Here is a 20,359-nt window from a genome sequence, read left to right as displayed (position 1 = left end):
GCAGGATAACTGAAACTCTGATAACAGTAGACAGCAGTCGCAAGAGCGCTTGACCTGAACTGCACATTTCTTTCGATAGGATAACTCTGCCAAGCCGTAGCAACCAGTACCTGAAATTATCCAGCCATGCTATGAAAACGGCGAGCAAAGGGCGAATCATGACCATGTTCAGCGTCTGGCCATGTTCAGCAAATGTTGAGCGATTTTCAGTGAAATGTTGAGAGCGTTTTAACGGGGCTTTACTGTGCTGAAACAAATATGATGGGGCAAGGCCTCGTAGAAAACACCACAAGCACAGAATAGAGAAAAGGAAAGGCTACGATTGATTGGCCATGACGCTCAGACAGACGTGATCCATGGAGAACCAAGGAGCGCTTTTGCGTTCAAAGATTCTATGATTCGCTGAGTTCTGCAATTCACACTGCAGTTCGCAACTTTGGTGCCAGCAGCCACGGTAGTTCCAGCTCCAATAGCGTATATTAAAGTTTTTGCAGTTAAAAAGCTCGTAGTTGGATTTCAGGATGGGCCAGTCGGTCTGCCGCAAGGTATGTTACTGGCTGGTCTGTCCTTCTTCGCAAAGACTGCGTGTGCTCTTTTCTCTATTCTGTGCCACAAGGCAATTGCTAATAGCTGAGGTAATTTGATACTGACAGCCTACTAAGGATATACGTGTGGGACGACCTCATTCTAGAAAAGGGGAATCTATGCACTTCCCCGCAGGTATTAACTCGAATTAAACGATTAATTCCCATTAAATTTTTTGACCTATTTAGAAAAATTTGACCCAAAGTAAATTTTATGATCCATGATCCATAATGAAACATCACTGGAATCAGGGCCGATTTACCCAAAGGCCAACTAAGCCATGGCCAACTAAGCCCCGCGATTTTATAGGGCCCCGCGCTAAACAAAGTAAATTTTTTGATCCCTAACAAAATGTTGACCCAAAGTTTGATGTGTGATCAATAATGACAACGTCACTGGAAGAGAAAGTAGAAGCGGCACCTTTGGCACCAGTTAGGAAACTTGGTGTGCACGAAATGTGTAGTTATATTATGTGCAATGTGCGCAAAAATTTAATTTTTTTCGAACATTGCTCTTTCTACTATTGGCCACAAGATGTGTTACTTGTTTCTATTGTCGATAGAACCAGTCTTGAGCAACAGAGTCGCAAAATGATGACATCTTTTGGGACTATAAACTCCCCAGTTGCTAATTCCAAAGGTTATCTTTGCTAATTCTAAAGATTTGTTGAAGTATCTAAAGATGAACGCTGAAGAATAACAAGACAAATTTGCTCTGCTATCTTGTTCATTGGTATCAACCATCGTGTTTACATCTTACGATGCATCTGAATTCACAATTAACGCGCTCTCTTTTAAATCTACAGTCCCTGGTTCTGAGTAACGCTACAAAATTCTCAAAATTTAACTACCAATAAGAAGCAAGATTAACATGTGCAGTTTTACGTCAACTAAAGCTAATTAACAGCAATTTTTATGTAGAAATAACGCTGCATGCCTTTAACACGCTGAACGCTTATAACTAAATTTACCTAAACATTTATCTGTAGCCAAGTTATGGAGTAAACAAGCAATGTTGAAGGTTTTCCCGCGATCCTAACGGGTTCACCATGCGATCCATCTAAGTGAACAACTAATCACTACACAATTCTGTATTTATAGCAAATAATTTACCAACTACGTGTAGCAATTATGGTTAGAAGAAAAATGCCCGAAAGCAATGGAAAAGTTCCGACAACATCTTAACAAAATGATTTTTTTCTATATCTTCAATTTTGAATGCATGAGCAGAAAGAACACGTTAAATTGCCAAACCACAAACAATTGTTACTATTACAAGCAGTTTGTTTATAATGGTTGTGCCTGCCGACCTTTAGAAAATAACTTTTTACCAAGAAAAAAGATTGTGTCAATAATGCTTATGAATCACGGAATCGCATCACAAAGAATACTTTGTCAAAATATTTTCCAAAATAAACAAAATATTTATATTTATGGGTTTAAATCAAGACAGCAAGCTTTGCTTGGAATCGATGAGAAAATTATCCCATCACAGGCACCGCAGAGGCTAAAGCCCCCCAAGCCCATCCCCCTCCCCAAGCCCATCCCCCTCCCCAAGCCCATCCCCCACCCCCAAGCCCATCCCCCACCCCCAAGCCCATCTCCAGAGGAGAGAGATCAGATATAATCTCAGAATAAAGGACACCGTTTCGCTTCCAAGCACATCCACCACGACCTTTGGCATCAAGTCCTTATGTTTTAGGGGTAGGATACTCTGGAACAGCATACCAGATGTGATAAAGAGCAGCTAAACGATAGCTTCCTTTTGCAAGAAAATAAAAGCATTGACTGGTGAAGGATGAAATTCAAATTATGCTGTCTATTATAAATATTATGTTTTGGTGTATTTAGGTTGGTTTTTATTAGCTCACTTTTCTTAAGAGTACGAGCTATTATTAGTTCACACCAACTGTAAATAAGAAGTTTATTATTATTTTATTGATATTATCCCTCCTCCAACATTCCTTCATCGAAAAAATAGGAAAAGCAAAATGGATCTTGCCAAGACCTGGGTAGGGAAGACGTATCCCCCCTCCCACCGCCCCCTGTGGTGCCGCTTTGAAAGGCAAGATGTCTGCTCTAACGTGGTCCTCTATGTTTAAATACATGCAGTGGCGGAGCCACGGGGGGAGGAGGACTAGTCCCCCCCCCCCACTTTTTAAGAAAGTTGGACCTTGAGATTCTTGCAAATCCGATGAGAAAACTTCGGGGGAGGGGGGCTATGTACGTTATCTAGATCGTCAGAAGCTGGTTTTGGTATGAAGCCACAACATTATTTTCCATGTAAAATTACCACCTTGTCAGTAAGTTTGTAGATTACCGTCCTTTGTTTCTTGATATTGTCTACAATGCTACAAAATCTTCTTTTAATAAACAGCGAGGGAGTTATTTCCAACAGAATTGATTTATCAACTCTTCAAAAACAATTTGCCATCAAATCGAGGAAGTTGATCTTATAGTCAATAATTTTAAACAGCTAAAAACGTGGTTTATCGATTAATTTGTACCTTGGACAGATCGTTGTGTTTAATTTCGTGACAGTGTAGCTTCTGAAAGTTTTTCATCGTAGCGCTTGATTATACAGTAGGTCTTTTCATGATTTTACAAAGGTAAAATTTCTAATTTCAAAACTCTGAAATTTTGGGCAAAGGTGTTCATTGCTAACGGTAAATTTAATGACATTCCTTGAGAGATTGAGAGACAAGGGGTGTTTCCTACGGAAGAAAATGCTTGTTGCGAGAAAGGGCATGGTTCCGGACACCCTCTTGGCCCTCCCACTTATTCCGGGCTGGAGTCGCCACTGCATACATGCAACCCACATTCGCAATCATGCAAGAAACATTGGGCGTTGCAGGACATCAAAATGACGCAAGCAGAGGTTGCAGAACCACAAAGCCTACGATTGTGTTGCATCGTCGGGAAGTATGACGCTATTTTCCTGACAGTAACCAGACCAGCTGTTCTCGTTGTTTTTTCATGTTTTCAAAAAAGTATAGAAATGGGGTACTCAATGTCGATCCGTTGTTCTTATAAAATGTCTGCTTTTCTGATTTAGACTTTCAAAATGTCTCCTTTTTAGACCGAAACGAAATGATGACACTGCTACGTCACAATTTTTTGCTTTCATTGGCCATAAACCTCTTGTATCATGAAAATTATTACATGGATTTGAAGGGCCTTACAGTAACGGTCGAAAATAACCACGGGGTTTCTGCCTATATAAGAAAACGTAAACTTTAAAAAATGATTGAAATAATTGCTACAGTTTAAAAGATTTTTAGGGTAATTGAGACCTACTGAGCCGTACGTTATCATAAGCCCTCTTGCATTTTCGTCAAGTTTTTGGCTTCAAATGATAAGAAGTTTTCTTCGGCTTTCGAAAACAACCTGGAGCTTCAATTTTACATTCGGCCATGCCCCCCCCCTCACCTTTTTGCAACACAATAGAGCGTTTCTCAAAACCTTTGTTATGATTGTTGAATTTTCCCTTGGCCCAACCACCCCCCTAACTTTCCAATCTACGTTAGAGCCTATGAACTACGACTATTTGCAACCAGTATCGAATTATTTCCGCAATATGCAGGGCTATGGCTGCGAAAATCTGATTTCTCAACTAACCGAGATGATCTCAATGGCTTGGTAAACTTTTGAGTATGAAAATTCAGAATCCAAGATGGGACCAAAAAATTTTGCCTCAGCATCACGTGGTTGATGACGTCATCGATAACGAAAAAACAATCATAAATTCGCTATATATTCAAAATAAATTGTACAATTTAGCAATTCTGGGTTTTATGTGAATGCGCATTTCAAGAGCTTTCAATTGATGTATCATATATTGTGACGTCATCAGTGGGTTTTTCAAGTTCTGCCACAACCTTTGTAAATGCAATAAAACTATGTTGATCTAAATATATTTGATACATCTTGACATTATTTGACTATTCTTGACACTAATAATCACTATTCACGACTATTCATAATAATCATCATAATGCACTTGTGTATTTCGACAGCAATGACGATAGAACGTCTCTTAACCTGGTCGCTGCAAGCTTTTTTACAAGTATTGAAACAGGATTATATATCTAGCTAAAATTATTTGAAAGGCAATTTCATTCCAGTGTTGAGCTAAAAGTCTTCTCTTTGCTTCTATGCATAATTACGTGCGCCTTGGGGATGAAAATTTCATTGCAGCTGTAGCTTCCCTTATTCCTGTCGGCAGTTCATCGAGGAGTTCTGCCACATCTTTCCTGGAACTATCTGGAAGCACAAGACGACGCAATAAGCTTCACAGAATTGGCTGTTACGTCTTTTGGTATTTTCTTTAAGCCATATCTCAATGTTCTTGGGCTTTTGCTGATCATATATGTACTTAAATTAAAGCTTCATCAGATGCCAGTTTCTACGTTCCTTCACTGGCAACTAGTCAATTGTACCAGTACCAGTTCTTTCTCTTTGGCGTATCGGCCTAGTAGAATATTGAAATTAACAAGTTGTGGAATGCCACAGGGATCAGCTCAAGTTCAGTTAGGATAGTTCTGTTATGAATCCTTAAAATATCGTGAGGAAATGTACAATTTACTCCGATTCGTCTCCGAGAATGAGATTCATCAAAAACAACAAGTCTCTGTAAACAACGCCTTTAATTGGAAACAGCAAGCGAAGAATATATACAAGTTAATAATAAGCAAATATCTCAAATACAAACGAATACAAGCAAATACAACCCTCGGTTGTTCTCAATTCTCAATTCTCTCATCTTCCTCAACATTTTGACCTCTCTCCATCACCAACAGTCGAACTCGAACTTCTCCCCTAACTCCTTCCTCGTTAATAACGCAAATTTATTCTTACGTCACGCATATAAATTGTCCTTTTTTACAACAAATTCAGCGCTGGATCTTTGAAACCTAAGAAAATTGAAAAATTTAGATATTTCGAAGTAAAAGATTTCCACTGGCATTCTACGTTGGTTCTAATAATTATATTGAGCCAGACGAAGTAAACGGTTTCAAAAATGTTTGTTTATAGCTAAAATCGCATAGTTAATTCAGTTCAGTTTGTTGTGTTTTCTTTGCATGACCAATTACACGCTGTTTATTGAGTTTTCTTCGATAATTGATGTTATGACGTTAAGAGTTCTTTGCAGAAATATAGCATATATCTAGCATTTCATGTTCTATATGAATGCAGTTGCTCGGCAACGTAAAACTTTCAAATTTTAACGTTAAGAAAGTGTTAGGAAAGTATTAATGCTGAAATTAGAAAGTAGCTAAAGAAGTTTGAAAGCTGGGCTGAAAAAAACTTTCTTATAGGAAACGTGTATTGAATTCTATATGGTGAGCTAATAAAATCTAACTCAAATATACAGTTATACAAATATATAGTTTCATAAACTTTGTTTTTATATCTACATCTTCTAAACTTTTATTTAAAATATATTTGACAAAATTTCTTCTAGAAGCTATTTAAAGCCACTGAACTTTGTAAAATTGGTTATTTATCAACGACAAAATATAGGGATGGGAGCTTCATCTCTTTAGTTAACTTACTTTGAAGGTTCCTTTTAAATAATTTTGCTTCGATTTATCGTTGTGTACTGTAGCAAAATTGGTATTAAATCAAATCAAATAAAATTTCGGATAATTATCTTTTAATTTCCGTATTGCTTTTGATATCCAAACTCTGCGCGAAAGTAGTAAAATTTAGATTTAAATTATTTCACACTGTTGTTAAATTTATTCTGAACTGGACTGATAGTGTGTGAATAAAGATGGCTAACCACCAGAACACTGGAGCTGTTTTTTATATGAAAACATCAACAGGGGCGAAACTACCGGGGGGGTGTGGGGGGGTGTAACACCCCCCCAATCCAAAAAATAGTCGATTTCGCAGGGCAATCGAAGATTTCGCAGGGCGCCAAGAAGAGCTTTATTGCCACGCAGAAATGCCACCTCTGAAGTTCGTAAAGGGCCGTTTAGGAATTTTGAAATGGAAATATCGTATTTGTTATGAACCTCCCTTCCTGACATTGCATTTTAGAGAACGGAACAGGTATGTAAGGAAAAGCTCCGTTATTTGCAAAGCGAAAGCATGTCTTACCGAAAGTCATAGCCAATGGATGCAATGATTGATGCATATGTTTATGAGGGCAAGGTTGAGTCCATGCAAATTAATTTGAGTTGTAAATTATTTTCATGACAAGCACGGCGTCACAGGAGGGGAATAAGAGGCTGAAGGCCCAGGGGAGGGGCAGAGGCAGAGGGGAATTTTATTTCCTGAACAGAAATGTGCAGTTTCTTGTCTCGAGAAGGCCGTGTTTACACATCCAAAATTATAACATTGCAATGATACAGAAAGTGATTTACTGAATTAATGCAAATAAAAGAAAAATAATAAAAATATATGTGAAAAAGTTAGCAATTAGATGAAACAAAATCGGTATCTTAACGATTTATTATGTTTTTTAGTTCATGCACTGTTAAAAAGTAATAGAAAAAATGATAAAAAAATTCTTATCTTGACCAAAGTGACAATAGTATTTTGCTAAATTTTTGTCTGAAAGATGCTTTTTAGCCCTTTTACAAGGTATAATTTCAAAAATTTTCTTCACGTCGGACCCAACCATGGTGGGTCCTCCTTCCTCACTAAACTTGATTCTTAGCCCCACTGGGCTAAATTTCGTTGCGCTGTCTACATCATGTACCCTCCCCCCAATTAGCTGTTTATTAGCTAGTATTTTGCAAACCAACATTAAATGAAGTGAATATAAAAAAAACAATTTACTCTCAAGCAGAGAAATAAATATTTCATGGACAATGAAGTTTCAAGTTTGTTTTTATTGCTTAGAAGTTTGTCCTTGGTAAAGACCAGTGTACACTGGTAAAGCTTTCACTAGTAACCTATAGACAAACCGTTGCTACGAGGTCTGCAGGGCACCACTCAGTTTTGCAGGGCAGAAACCCTTTTCACCCCCCCAAACCTATTGGCCAAGTTACGCCCCTGAACATCAACACCGTAGGTCAATAGATTCTACAATAGGGAGCTCTAAGAAATTTTGAAATCATCATCGCTTAGTTGTATCTACTTCAAGAGAAAGTCTTGTGCAACGAATAGATAGATGGTCTCTAAACAAGCTACTATCAGGGGGGTTTGACAACCCCCACACCCGGTCATAAAGTTTCTGGGTGTCTAGGTTTTTGTCTGGGACAACTCCTCTTTTCGCTTAATATAGCCTAATACCATTCGCTCCAAATGATTGTAAAGCCACTATGAATCCTGATTGAACCACAATCTCTTTTTCCAGAATGAATAGGCCTATTAATTGTTAGTAACTGAAGACTGGTTGTGTGTAGCAATTTATCCATTAACGTTCCAAAAACGCAAGCCATAAAACACGACTCTAAGAAAAAGCTGAACAGACTTAGCCTTCCCAAAGATACTTGGGTTCAACTTTAAGAATGCACAATAAAGACATTGAATAGGCTGTCTTGCTGTCAGATATGTTGTCTGGAATATATGACAACATATCTGACATCGTCCTTGCAGACTGCAGAGGCTCTACAACAGATCAATATCCTTACAAGAGGCGTTGATAGTAAACTATACGTCTATCCCATCTCAGCTTTGCAAAAAAAATTAGGTTGCCCCCCCCCTCCCTCCTCCTAAATTTACGACCTTTCTCAAGTTCATTGTAGTGAGCTGAAAATTACGACAACAAAACCGACCATCGTGTTTCAAGTATGAAAGGATGCAATAAGCAGGACTCTTTCCGTGCAGTGGTGCTAGGCCTTAGAACAATTGCACTAATGAACATAAAACCGCACCTTCGTTAAACAATTTCAGAAATCGCTTTGGCCTTTGGTGTCTCGTATTAGCTACCAATGACTTGTACTTTACAAAACTTTATAAGACAGTACTATAGGTTTTTTATGGAGTATTATATTTACTCTTACAGCGCCTACTTTAAAGCTGCTAGGTTCTGACTGAATAAGATTAAAACAAGAGATCCATTGAAGAAAATAGACTGCAATAAACTGATTCTCCGACCCTCAACCTAAAGAAATATATTGAGTTGATGTTACCGTTCAAATGTGCGCCCCTTATTCGGCGAGATCCGGTTAAACTTGTTTCCTATTGGACCCTCAAAAGAGCGCCCTCACTGATCTAAGCACTGAAATTAAGCACTGAAATTAGAATAAACAGGAGACTTAAGGGGTAAACCATTGAAACATTTTAGGGGGTAAACCTGTGACTATGGCTACGAAGGGGGAGCCTCAACCCCCTCTTTCTTTTTAGGCTGCCCCCTTCCTAGCGATAGTCATAGGAGTGCGTATTTAATTCGTATAAGCGCCCCCTCCAAACCGTCAGAAATTTTAAATTTAAAAGAGCTTTTTGGAGGACATACGGCACAGGGCAGTGTCTCTTTATGATGAAGAGGCTCCCTCGCCCTTTTCAACAAACACAGGGTCACAGAAGAGGTCGGGTGACTCACAAAAAGTGCAGCACAAGAAGGGAATGTGTAGTGCTAGGTTATTAACTCCAAAGCTCCGACTGTACTGTGGTTTGTTGTTCTCGCTCATTTGAATATTGATTAACCTTTGAAGTTCTTTATAAAAGAGCAACATGTTGAAGTGGCTTTCTCAAGATGACAAGAGGAAGAAAGACCCAGAGGTGTTCGACTCTGTCGTGGATGGTCTGAAACGCCTCTACAAGACTAAACTCTTGCCCCTGGAAGACTACTATCGTTTTCACGAATTTCACTCCCCAATCCTCGAAGATTCTGACTTTGGTGCAAAGCCGATGGTTTTATTGGTCGGGCAGTATTCTACTGGAAAGACAACATTCATAAGATATCTACTTGAAAGAGAGTTCCCAGGAATGAGAGTAGGCCCCGAACCCACGACAGACAGTTTCACTGCTGTCATGTATGGGGCACATGAAAGGATAATACCTGGAAATGCCCTTGTTGTTGACCAAAAAAAGCAGTTCAGGACTCTAGGAAACTTTGGAAATGCCTTTTTGAACCGCTTTAGCTGCTCTGAGTTAGCGAGTTCTGTGCTAGAAACTTTGACCCTAGTTGACACGCCTGGTATCCTAGCAGGCGAAAAACAGTCCATTAGCCGTGGTTATGACTTCACCGGGGTTTTGGAATGGTTTGCAGAAAGGGTGGACCGAATTATCCTTCTCTTTGATGCCCACAAACTGGACATATCAGACGAGTTTCAACGCAGTATCCAGGCACTTCATGGTTACGATGATAAAATCCGGATTGTTTTAAACAAAGCAGATATGATTACTACCCAGCAGCTAATGCGAGTCTATGGAGCTCTGATGTGGTCTCTAGGAAAAGTAATAAAGACGCCAGAAGTTACCCGAGTGTACATCGGTTCATTCTGGGATCAGCCTCTCACAATTGATGACAACAGAAAACTGTTTGAAGCAGAGGAAAATGATCTTTTCAATGACTTACAAAGTCTACCTCGAAATGTTGCCTTAAGAAAATTGAATGATCTCATTAAAAGGGCAAGACTTGCAAAGGTATGATAATATTCTCTTTCCTCATTTTTTATTTTAATTTATATTTGATTTTTCTTCTATTTGTTCCATATAAAGTCCAATTATATAGAAAAGAAGTACTACCATCCATATTATATTATATCATTGAAAATGTTTGGATCAATGAATATGGCTGTGTTAGCTTGGTAATATGCAGACCTACCAAGTAACACGCATTTTGCGTGAGACACACGCAATTCTGTCCTTTCTCACTCTCACACGCATCAAAGCAGAATTCTCACGCATTTTGCAACAAACATGCATTATTGGTTCATATAGATTTTTCAATTTTATTCCAAATCCTAGCAAAATCTCTCTTTCCTAACAAGGCATGTTAGCTTGATAACAGCGACTAGATAATCAGAGAACTAGATAACAGCAAATCTATTTCATGATTATCTACTGTTATAAATTCTTTCTCAAGAAAAACTGAGTAGAATGGCGAAAAACTGAGTAGAATGGCGAAAAACAAAGCCCCTCAACCCCCCACCCACTTCTGTGCGGTTCCTGCTAAAAAGGCGTTTCCGAAGAACTAGAGGGCGTGGTAAAATAAAATTTTCTGGGGCTACACCCTGGGGCCCTACTATTGGATGTGTGGCAGTCAGGATTCGTCCTGGACCAAAAATTTTCCCCTCCTTTCAAAAAATCTCACTCATTTTCAAAACCAAAACTTGTTAGGTCTGAATGCGACAACTATGTTTGTACTACAAGCTAATTGAAATATGATATGAGAATATCTACAAAGCTAGAGGTAGTTCTTTTGTTTCTTTGTATGTGGTTAAGGAGTCTATATCAGAATTTCTGTTTTGACTTCCTGCATTGTTAGAAGGAAACACTTTTGAGCTGCTTTTACTTCATAAGAGGAGGACACTTCGGTAAGAGCTGAACAGTTCTTTAAAAGAGTCAAGGTGTCTTATCTGGGCAACCAGTTTATTAGAAATACTTTTTCTGGTATCATATTTTCTGAATTGAATTAGACTGAGAACCATGCCACTCTTCAAGAAGAAAGACACACAGTTCACTAGTATAACTGATGAGCTCTCTTTGCTTTACAAAAAAAGATTGCTTCCAATTGAAGAGCTGTACGAGTTTCATTCACTTAGTTCACCTATGTTGGAAGATTCCAGTTTCAGTTCAAAGCCAATGGTGATGCTAGTTGGTCAGTACTCAACTGGTAAGACATCATTCATAAAGTATCTCATTGGCGCTGATTTTCCTGGTATGCTTATAGGCCCAGAGCCTACAACTGAAAGTTTCACAGCTGTCATGCATGGCCGGGAAGAAAGAGTGATACCTGGTAATGCCTTAGTCAGTGATACAACAAAGCAGTTCAGAACATTGCAGAGTTTTGGAAATTCTTTTTTGAATCGATTTAAATGTTCTGAAATGCCTAATCCGGTCTTAGAGAATATGACAGTTATTGATACACCAGGGATCTTAGCTGGACAAAAGCAGTCAGTAAGCAGAGGGTATGAATTCAGTGGTGTTTTAGAATGGTTTGCTGAAAGAGTGGATAGAATTATATTGATGTTTGACGCACATAAGTTGGATATATCTGATGAGTTTGAAAATGGTATTAGAGCCTTACATGGATTTGATGATAAAATTAGAATTGTTTTAAATAAGTCAGACGTGGTTACAACTCAGCAACTGATGAGAGTTTATGGGGCCTTGATGTGGTCCCTTGGCAAGGTGATAAAGACACCTGAAGTCAACAGGGTATATATTGGATCGTTTTGGGACCAACCATATTTCCATGTTGATAACAAAAAGCTGTTTGAGGCTGAAGAAAATGATCTAATCAAAGATTTGCAGAGTTTGCCTATGTCTGTAACATTGAGGAAGTTGAATGATATTGTTAAAAGAGCAAGGTCTCTCAAGGTATGTGTTAGGATGTTTTAAGTTCCTGTTTTGAAAGGAGGAAGCTCATTTACATTCAACAATTTAATCACATTTTTTGGACTTATGGTTGGTTATTGCTTTTCTATGGCCTGAATATATATAGGTGTTGCCAAGTTATACAAACTCTTCAAAGTTATACAATGTCTATTTCATTTGCTTGCGAATTGCAATTTAACTTGGCTTCCTGAAGCGGATATATATGTGTTCAAATGCTCAATGTTCAAAGGACCACATATTTAAAAATGCATGCTAAAAATATTCTAGGTGTATTTCATCATTTTCAAGGCTTATTCACATTACAGAAACATGAAATAATAAGAATTATGAAAATGTAAGCTGCATATGCCTGAAAAGCTTTCCATATTCTTTCCTAAAAATAAGCTATCCATCTTTTCCTGGTGTCCTATAAATTTCAAGAAGAAGCTCTATATTTGATGCACAAGACATGGGTATTGAATATCTGATTTGTCATATACAGTATAATATGCCCAGACTTGCCTGTGATTCAAAAGTCACATTTTGGATTTGTAATGACACATCAGAGATGACACTGGTTGCACCCTGTTTTCTTTGTATGTTATTGTTCTTGTAGGGAAATTTTGCACTTACTGCCTTTGTTTGTTGAATGGTTCTGTAGACATTGTCTGTGTTCTGTAGACAATTGCAAAGAGTATCATCTGATTTGGATTAATATAAGAAGAAGACACACATAAGGTGTAACAATCACCTTCACAACTTCTGTGATAAAGCCAGGGCTCTTGCTTGGTATTACTAGAAACTGCTAGCAGCAAGACTATCAGTTTTTTTCTTTTTGGAAGGCATCAAACTAATACCTTAGTCTGACTAGTCATTTAATGGAGTAAAACTCTCTTCGCTGAAGGTCAACATGACATTTTGCCAGATAAACGAATTAGGGTCTGTAGCAGAAGTATCCAATATTTTCTGACTTAGCAACATACCAAGAATGATGAAGCCTCATAGAGAGAATGCAAATATTAGCTTAATTCACTATAAATGTTTTGATTTGGCATTTTGGTGGCTGTGTGGCTAGGACTCACAAAAATATGAGACTATTACATCCTTGAAAATGTCAGTTCTCATGGAATGCAAATCTTTATGTTTTTTCTAATAGACTCTTTATCAGTTAAAATGTATACATTATTTATTCATGGGCATTACCTCAATGTAATTACACTACTTGGCTATTAACACACCACTTTCTTTGAATTAATACTTCATTATCTAGGAATCATTGAACAAAGAAATGCACCTGCAACTGAAGTTAACATTATGCCATCTTTATCTCATTTATTACTCATAAATTGGCTCCCCTGTCTGACTCAAAGCACTGTTTACTCAAAGTTTTTGTGCTCAAATGAATGGTTATTGTGAAATGCAAATATAAATCCTCCTGTCAACTATTCTGTATTATAACAAGAATAGTTTATATACTGAATTCTCAGTTTTTTGTTGTTTGGTTGTAGGAATTCTTTAAAGGGGGAAGGAGAGTAAATTTTAATGTGTCGAAATTTCTTGAAAGGTTTCTGTTTATTTAATAACACATATATTGCTGCCACCAAATCATCATTGTCACAGAGCGTCACTTGCAGCCATCATTACTTATTCATGTTCTCTCATATGTTTTGTGGGCACCATATTTATTTTTTCTGATAACTTTCCGGATAATCTTACTGTTTAAACCTTGCTTCACTTTCCAGTAATTAATCGTCTTGTATTGTGAGCTTTCAGGTGTTCAAAGCTTGGGAAAATACTAGGGACCATGCCCTTTGAACATTGGCAAACACTTTTTTTTGGTAAATAAAAATGCGTATATGCAAGCACTAAACGTTTTGAAGACAACTTTCAGAAATTCTGTTACCTTTGATTTCGTTAACTTTCGTATGATGTTGCTAAAGTATAGTATATTGGTAAGCACCTTTCTATATTTTATTCTCAGTGAAAACTATTTTTGTTTTTAATGTTATTTTCCATCCAGAATATTTTCCAATTCGAGAACCAACCACTTTTCCTAACCTTAGGTCAGGATACAGTGGTTCTCATCTGCAGTCTTTTACCATAAAGAGCACTTGTTCAAAGTAAAATCATTGGTTGGGTCATGAAATTGTAACTATTCTTCCTTCAGACAGTCTAGGACTTTATTATAAAGAGTTATGCAACAGTTTCTGTAACTTTCCTGAGGAAATTCTTCCACTGGTGGCACAAAAAAGGGTTTTGGCTGAACTGAGGTTCACTACTTGTTGGTTGCACTAAAATCTGTTTGCTTTCAAGAATCGCAATATTTTTTACAAAATTGATTCATCCGATATGAGTGCTGTTTGTTTCATCAATTAAATAAGCTTAGATAACTGAGCGGATTGTATAGGCGATTTCCAGAGGGGAAGCCTTTGGAACGGCGTAAAGTCAACACCTCTGTAAATGTATTTATTTAAAAGCAAGCATTTTTTAGTTTTTTTTTCTATTTGTTAGGTTCACGCATTCATAATTTCCCATCTGCGAAACGAAATGCCGGCGGTTTTTGGGAAAGACAAAAAGAAGCAAGAATTGTTGAAAAATCTGCCTGAAATCTATAAGAAGATTCAAACCGAGCATGACATATCTCCTGGAGACTTTCCAAACATTACACGCCTAAGAGATAATTTGCAAAATCATGATTTTACCAAATTTCACTCTATGAAACCAAAGTTGATACAGGATATCGATCATATGTTGGCCCATGATATCGCCCGGTTGATGGAACAAATACCATCAGAGACAGAGTCCATGGCTGAGGTTCATCGTGTCAAAGGTGGTGTCTTTACAAGTGGCGAAGCTGGTACATTCAACCCTTTTGCAACTGGTGCAACAGAGGGATATCAGCTTGGCGCTGGAGATTCGGGATGGATTGTTGCCAAAGATAAACAAAAGTAAATTCTCTAATTTGTTTTTTATTTTTTGTAGTAAAATTGTTTCTTTGTTCTTCAGTCATTTGTTACCGTCTTGCCTTCCTGCTCTGCATACCGTGCCTCAACTTGTATGCCTATCCGCATCATATCGTTTCCATGCGATGTGTATCTGTTTTCAACTGTCTTTCTACCCAGTGCGTAGATCTTATTTTGAACGTCTTCCATACATTGCGTCCTAATTTCCCTTCACATCTAAGGTATATAATGGTTGGAAGGTATCTTCGTGCGTTTTTGCCGTTTTTCAACCATCTGCCTTTCAATTTTACACTCTATTGAAAGATTTTCCATTTAGTGCCAACCGACTTTTACAAATACCCTTCAAAAGTATCCACTGTTCTTGTGATATTTCCATGTACAGTCCACTTGTTTTCAGCCTTTTGTCAATACCCAGTTTTTTATTGTATCTCCATAAATTGTATTTCCGTCTTTCTGTCTCCAAATTCAAACATCATCCCAACACCAGAAAACAAACTTCTACCCTCTTCCCATCTACGGAATACACTGTTTCAATTTTTTCATATGTTTATAATTATATATGGTATGGTGTATTGATTCGAATCTGTACATCTACCTCTTCTATGTCCCATTGCAAATGCCCACCATTTAAAGGCATCTTCTGCTGTAGGTCTATCCACATTATTATTTTCTGTTTTATGTAATGTATTCAGTTTTTTGGCGGTACATAACTTGAAAATGGCTTCGAAAAAAGCAAACATTTCACAACATATTAACTAAAAACTTTTTCGTCTGACACTCCTCAGACATTTGACACCAAAAATCATAAAAAATTCTCTTTTACTTTTTCATTAGCTTCAATCAGTTTTTCCATTAACCCAGTAACGTTTTATTTGATAGATTCTTTTACTTAAGCTTATTGGTTTTCATTTGAATTCAGTTCTATGATATCATAGCTGTCTAGAAACATTATTTTGAACTATTACTGACCTTGAGTCATATCATTTCTAGGTATGATATAATTTTCGAGTCACTATGTCCTGTTGATGGCCGAATCACGGGGGCAAGCGCCAAAACAGAGATGATGCGATCAAAGCTGCCAAAGAACGTCTTAGCAAGAATCTGGGCACTAGCTGACGTAGATAAAGATGGTCAGCTTGATGAGGATGAATTTGCACTTGCCATGTACCTTATTGATGTGAAATTAAAGGATGACGATGAGCTGCCTGGAGAATTACCTTTGCATCTTGTTCCTCCAACGAAGAGAAAAACATTTGTTTCTTCAAAGGACTGAAGGTATTGACTAATATTTCCGGTTTATAACAATTGATTATTTAATAAAGTCAAAGGGGTAGTGTAAGAAATCTATGGTTTTGGTAAGTATGCTGTTGTGAACTTGATACTATACACAGATATTTTGTTTCATTAAAAAGTTAAAAGTGGGCCATCACATCATAGAATAACTACGAGTTTTAATGAAGTTCTCCCTCGGGTAGAACCAGGCTGTGGGAAAATCGGTTGTTTCGTTTAGTTGAAATTGTATTAATGATTTTTGCATGGTTTGGTGAAGTTCTACGGTTAAATGGTTCTAATTCATACTTCGGTCATTTCGAATTCTCACTCGGTTTGCATGTACAACACTGTCTGGCTATTTTCTTTATCAACTTTCCAATAAAATTTCATTACTTTATCAATCACCGTATAACTTCAACTCCTGAATCATCCTGGTTTCATTAAAACTCGCTGAACTTTGATATCCTGTCTCTAAATGACCACGTCTATGCTATCTACATCAGCATATTTATCAATCCCTAAATATACTATTTTTCTTATCACTACAATTAATTTGAAAATTTCGTGTTGTATTTGTATTACGGCGTTTCGGATATAGTAGACTGAAAGTTAGGCTATCTTTAACTTACACCTTTAGTTTCCGGTAGTAAGCGATGTCAAGTGATGAATTACTTTTTGTTCCTTTGCGTTGCTATTTGGTATTATTTATGTGGTACTTCTCAAAGTTTAAAGTGCGTTGTGCCTTTTTGCCAGCAGTGCTTATTGTCCGTTAGTTCACTCTTTGTCGACACGTTTTCACCTGCAATCACCTTTTTATAGTAAATGTTTATAGAAATTAGGTCGCAACTTTATATCGTTTCTTTCTTTGTTAGTAAATGTTTCAGAGCCTTCCAATAGGGAGGCAAGTCATTGAAAAGAATGGCACAGAGTTTCAGAAGAATTAAAGATTAGACAGTCAAAAAGTAGGAATGAAAATCACATAAAAATTAATAATTTTTGACGGTAACTATCAACAGACATAAACTGACCTGTTATTTAGCCGGTGAAGAGAATACCTTTCGGTTTTAAATATTCTACTAACGATCGTGTGATAAATATCCAAACTTTGTTTCCTATCAGGAGTTCTTCTTGAAATCCATTCAAGTTTTTTCTCCCTGTTAAATTATTTTTTACAGTATCATATTTCATTATAGTTCTCTAAATTCTAAAACCCTCTCCATCTCATTCAATGGTTGTGCCTTTTTGTATTATCAAAGTAGAGGAGCTGCCTTTGTCAAATGCAACTCTATGTATTGTACCCGAGTAATTTCGAGTCTTGTCTTAATTCTTGTTATTTCGTCTTTGATCGTATAAATGTCAATTTATCAAGCCAGATTGATTCTAGTAGTTTATTCTGAATATTTTTATGTCCACTGAATTAAATACTTGTGTTTGTGAAGACTAAATGAATTTGAAACAACTTTCTGCAAATTTGCTCTTTTCCTTATGCAATCTAGCTACTAGCCCATATGAATCTTACAATGACATTTTTCATATCTGTAAAAAAATTCATCATGTTGATTATACCATGAAGAGGAAAAAAATAATTTTTTTTAGTTTTTTGGTCATTTTGCAAATACGTTACAAAACATCGACCGGACTCACTTTTAAACTCTTCCAGTACAGAAGTGAAGAGTAATTTGATTTTTGTAGTCTTGTTTTACTTTCTTAACCCCTACACCAATTCCTGTTATGGTAATTAACTTTCCACAACTTTATAAGGTATATTGAAACTGAATGTTCGTGGCTATAAACTTCCAAGGCATATGGCTTTGATGTACATTTTGAAGTATTTAGCACAAGAGTTGAGCCATGGTTGGCGGACTAGAAAGATTAAGGAAAAACATTTATAATGTTCTTGGATATAATTAATATTTCTGTCTTTGGTTTTTTATTGGTAAGGGTTTTTTGAAAGAAACGTACAAAATGCAGAAAAATATTTGCGAAGTCTTGCTTTAAGTATTCCCTCAATGTTTTGAAATTCATGTGGAAAATGGTTTGTAAGTTCAAACCTTAATTGATAAAAAATTATCTGGGCAACTTTTTTCCAACTCGTTTTTACGATTTTTTTCAAAAAAATTTGATTGATTGTGTCGTCTTTTTTCTCTGTAGCGTTGTGTTTTGTGAGTGCTTTGCTTGCCTTACTTTTTACTTGTCAACATTCATCAGTTTTGATTTTACTTGTAGTAGGGGATGCCAGGAAAGGCAAATAGGCCAATTATCAACCTTTTCAAAGGAAGGGGTGCAGGTATAAACGTAAAAAGATCAGATTGAATTGACCGATTTTTCCTCGAGTTTATGCAAATCGAAAGATTGCGCGAATGCTGTATACTAGGAAGGGAATGCCAAAATTGGAACAAAAGATTGTTGATGGAGGACAGTACGCACTGACGGTTAAGTAGCCTGGGTACCAGAGCCACGGAATTTAGAGCGCGTAAACAGACTTCTTCTTAGATAAGGCGTTGATAGCTGGCCTAGTTGTTCTGTCGCAGTACAAAATTTTGCGGATGAATAAAGTAAGATCAACGGAGCAATAAGGCTGGATAGTATTAGAAATAATGGGTTTCTATGTTGCTTGTGACGAAGAGGTCGTTAGTGAGACGTACTTTAGAGCTTGATCTTAGCTTAGAGAGAAAGGGTAGTTTGTCTTGGTATGCCTCCCCATATGTTGGAAATAATAATCTTGCGGTAGGCGAGTTATAGGTTTAGATATAGAGAGAAGAGAGTTTGTAGGTGGGAAAGTAATTTCGAAAACAAGGAGAAACCTAGTTTTAGGGAGGTACCTTTGGCTATGATATTTGGTAGATTTCGAAATACTAAGGGTTGTCCTGTTCGTTGAGATTGAGGGGGTCTTTAGCAGCTTTCTGGAGACGATGACTTGGTCAACTCAGATCAGCAGAATTGTATTTTATCTATTCACACGAAATCCATTTTGAAATCACCTCAATTCATAATGTTTAATGATGTCGGTATATGTATATTCTTTATTGGGAAGAGCATCGCCACCTCTTTTTTAGCTCTGTTGAGTGCTTTTACAATCACTCCTTTTTTAAATTTTCCATTACGGTTGAAGCAGAAAGTCAGTTAGGAAAGGTATATAGAAATATGTATTGCTATGTCGCATGTCAATCTCATTTTTTATTATTTTTTCTGATAAAAATTAGTGCGTTGTTTGAAATGAATATTCAATGGATAATGAAGCAGGCTCTTACCATATGTAACAAATAAACAAGAGCACATTTTGTTCTAGACCAATCAGCGGGTTTGTTTACAAAATGTCATTAGCCAATCACCTGCCTCCATTTCGGGCTTGATTTTTCAATGTTTCAAACCCAAGCAAAATTGCTGTGGAGCAAAACCTACCCCCATACTTTTGCCCGGGGAAATATGTACGTTTTTATACAAAGAAGGTTTTTCAAACCATGTTCAAACTGAGTTGCACAAATTTCGGAACCCAAAGCAGAAACAGAAGCCGTTTGTAAAATATCTGCAGTGAAACATCACCTATTTCCAACCCCCGCCCTACCACCAAAGATGCCCACCTCCTAATTTACTTTTTATGAAGCTTTCGTTAATTAAACAAGGAAACATCTGATATTTTGTGCAAGCAAGTCACACAGCCGTCACTGGGAAATATTGAATTTTCTAAAAAAACTAGGCTCTATAATTCCCTGTTCAGACGTCAACACTACCGCACGGGATGCCTAGGCCCTTTCTGAGCTTCCACCGATTTTGACACACGACGGGAATGCCCTTTCTCGTAAAAAGAGTATTCTTAAATTCAAGCTATCCAATATTTTTAAACATGGCTCCTTGCCCTAAGCTGGGAAAATCTAAATTTTTAGAAAAAGCACATTGAGCTATACCTACTGTAACCTAGGCAAGCTAAAGTTTTTTACTACTGTACATAGCAAACCAGCAAAATAGTACACCAAACTATATTAGATAACGAGAATATTAATTAAGAAGGGAATATGTGCAACGTACATGATTGATGGTTATTTTGTTACCGAATCAATGCACGATTCTGTTGATGTTTAGGAAGCTTAAAATCTTAATTTG

At 37.1% G+C, this 20,359-nt stretch overlaps 1 protein-coding gene and 1 pseudogene across 2 annotated transcripts; one reads left to right on the top strand and one right to left on the bottom strand.

Moving 5' to 3' along the window:
• Window positions 1-333: 333 nt before the first annotated feature.
• On the bottom strand, window positions 334-487 carry LOC148958714 (5.8S ribosomal RNA; annotated as a pseudogene).
• An 8,571-nt stretch (window positions 488-9,058) lies between these two features.
• On the top strand, window positions 9,059-17,703 carry LOC135681235 (EH domain-containing protein 3-like). 2 transcript variants are annotated; one of them, XM_089111678.1, is made up of 3 exons: window positions 9,059-10,127; window positions 14,535-14,971; window positions 15,977-17,703. In XM_089111678.1, the coding sequence occupies exons 1-3, from the start codon at window positions 9,213-9,215 to the stop codon at window positions 16,257-16,259; spliced, it is 1,635 nt and encodes a 544-aa protein (XP_088967804.1). In that variant the 5' UTR covers window positions 9,059-9,212; the 3' UTR covers window positions 16,260-17,703. The 2 variants fall into 2 exon arrangements, with proteins under 2 accessions (XP_088967804.1, XP_065051654.2); XM_065195582.2 differs by lacking the exon at window positions 9,059-10,127 and adding an exon at window positions 10,156-12,026.
• The last annotated feature ends 2,656 nt before the right edge of the window (window positions 17,704-20,359 follow it).

This window comes from Rhopilema esculentum, chromosome 12 (assembly GCF_057945365.1).
Source record: "Rhopilema esculentum isolate cy_ngs chromosome 12, ASM5794536v1, whole genome shotgun sequence".
NCBI classification, from domain to species: Eukaryota; Metazoa; Cnidaria; class Scyphozoa; order Rhizostomeae; family Rhizostomatidae; genus Rhopilema; species Rhopilema esculentum.
This window is presented reverse-complemented; position numbering and strand designations above follow the sequence as displayed.

Coding starts and splice junctions, on each gene's coding strand:
- LOC135681235 (XM_089111678.1), top strand. CDS start 9,213: ATGTTGAAGTGGCTTTCTCAAGATGACAAGAGGAAGAAAGACCCAGAG. Junction 10,128..14,534: donor AAAGGGCAAGACTTGCAAAG/GTATGATAATAT, acceptor TCTATTTGTTAG/GTTCACGCATTCATAATTTC. Junction 14,972..15,976: donor GTTGCCAAAGATAAACAAAA/GTAAATTCTCTA, acceptor TATCATTTCTAG/GTATGATATAATTTTCGAGT.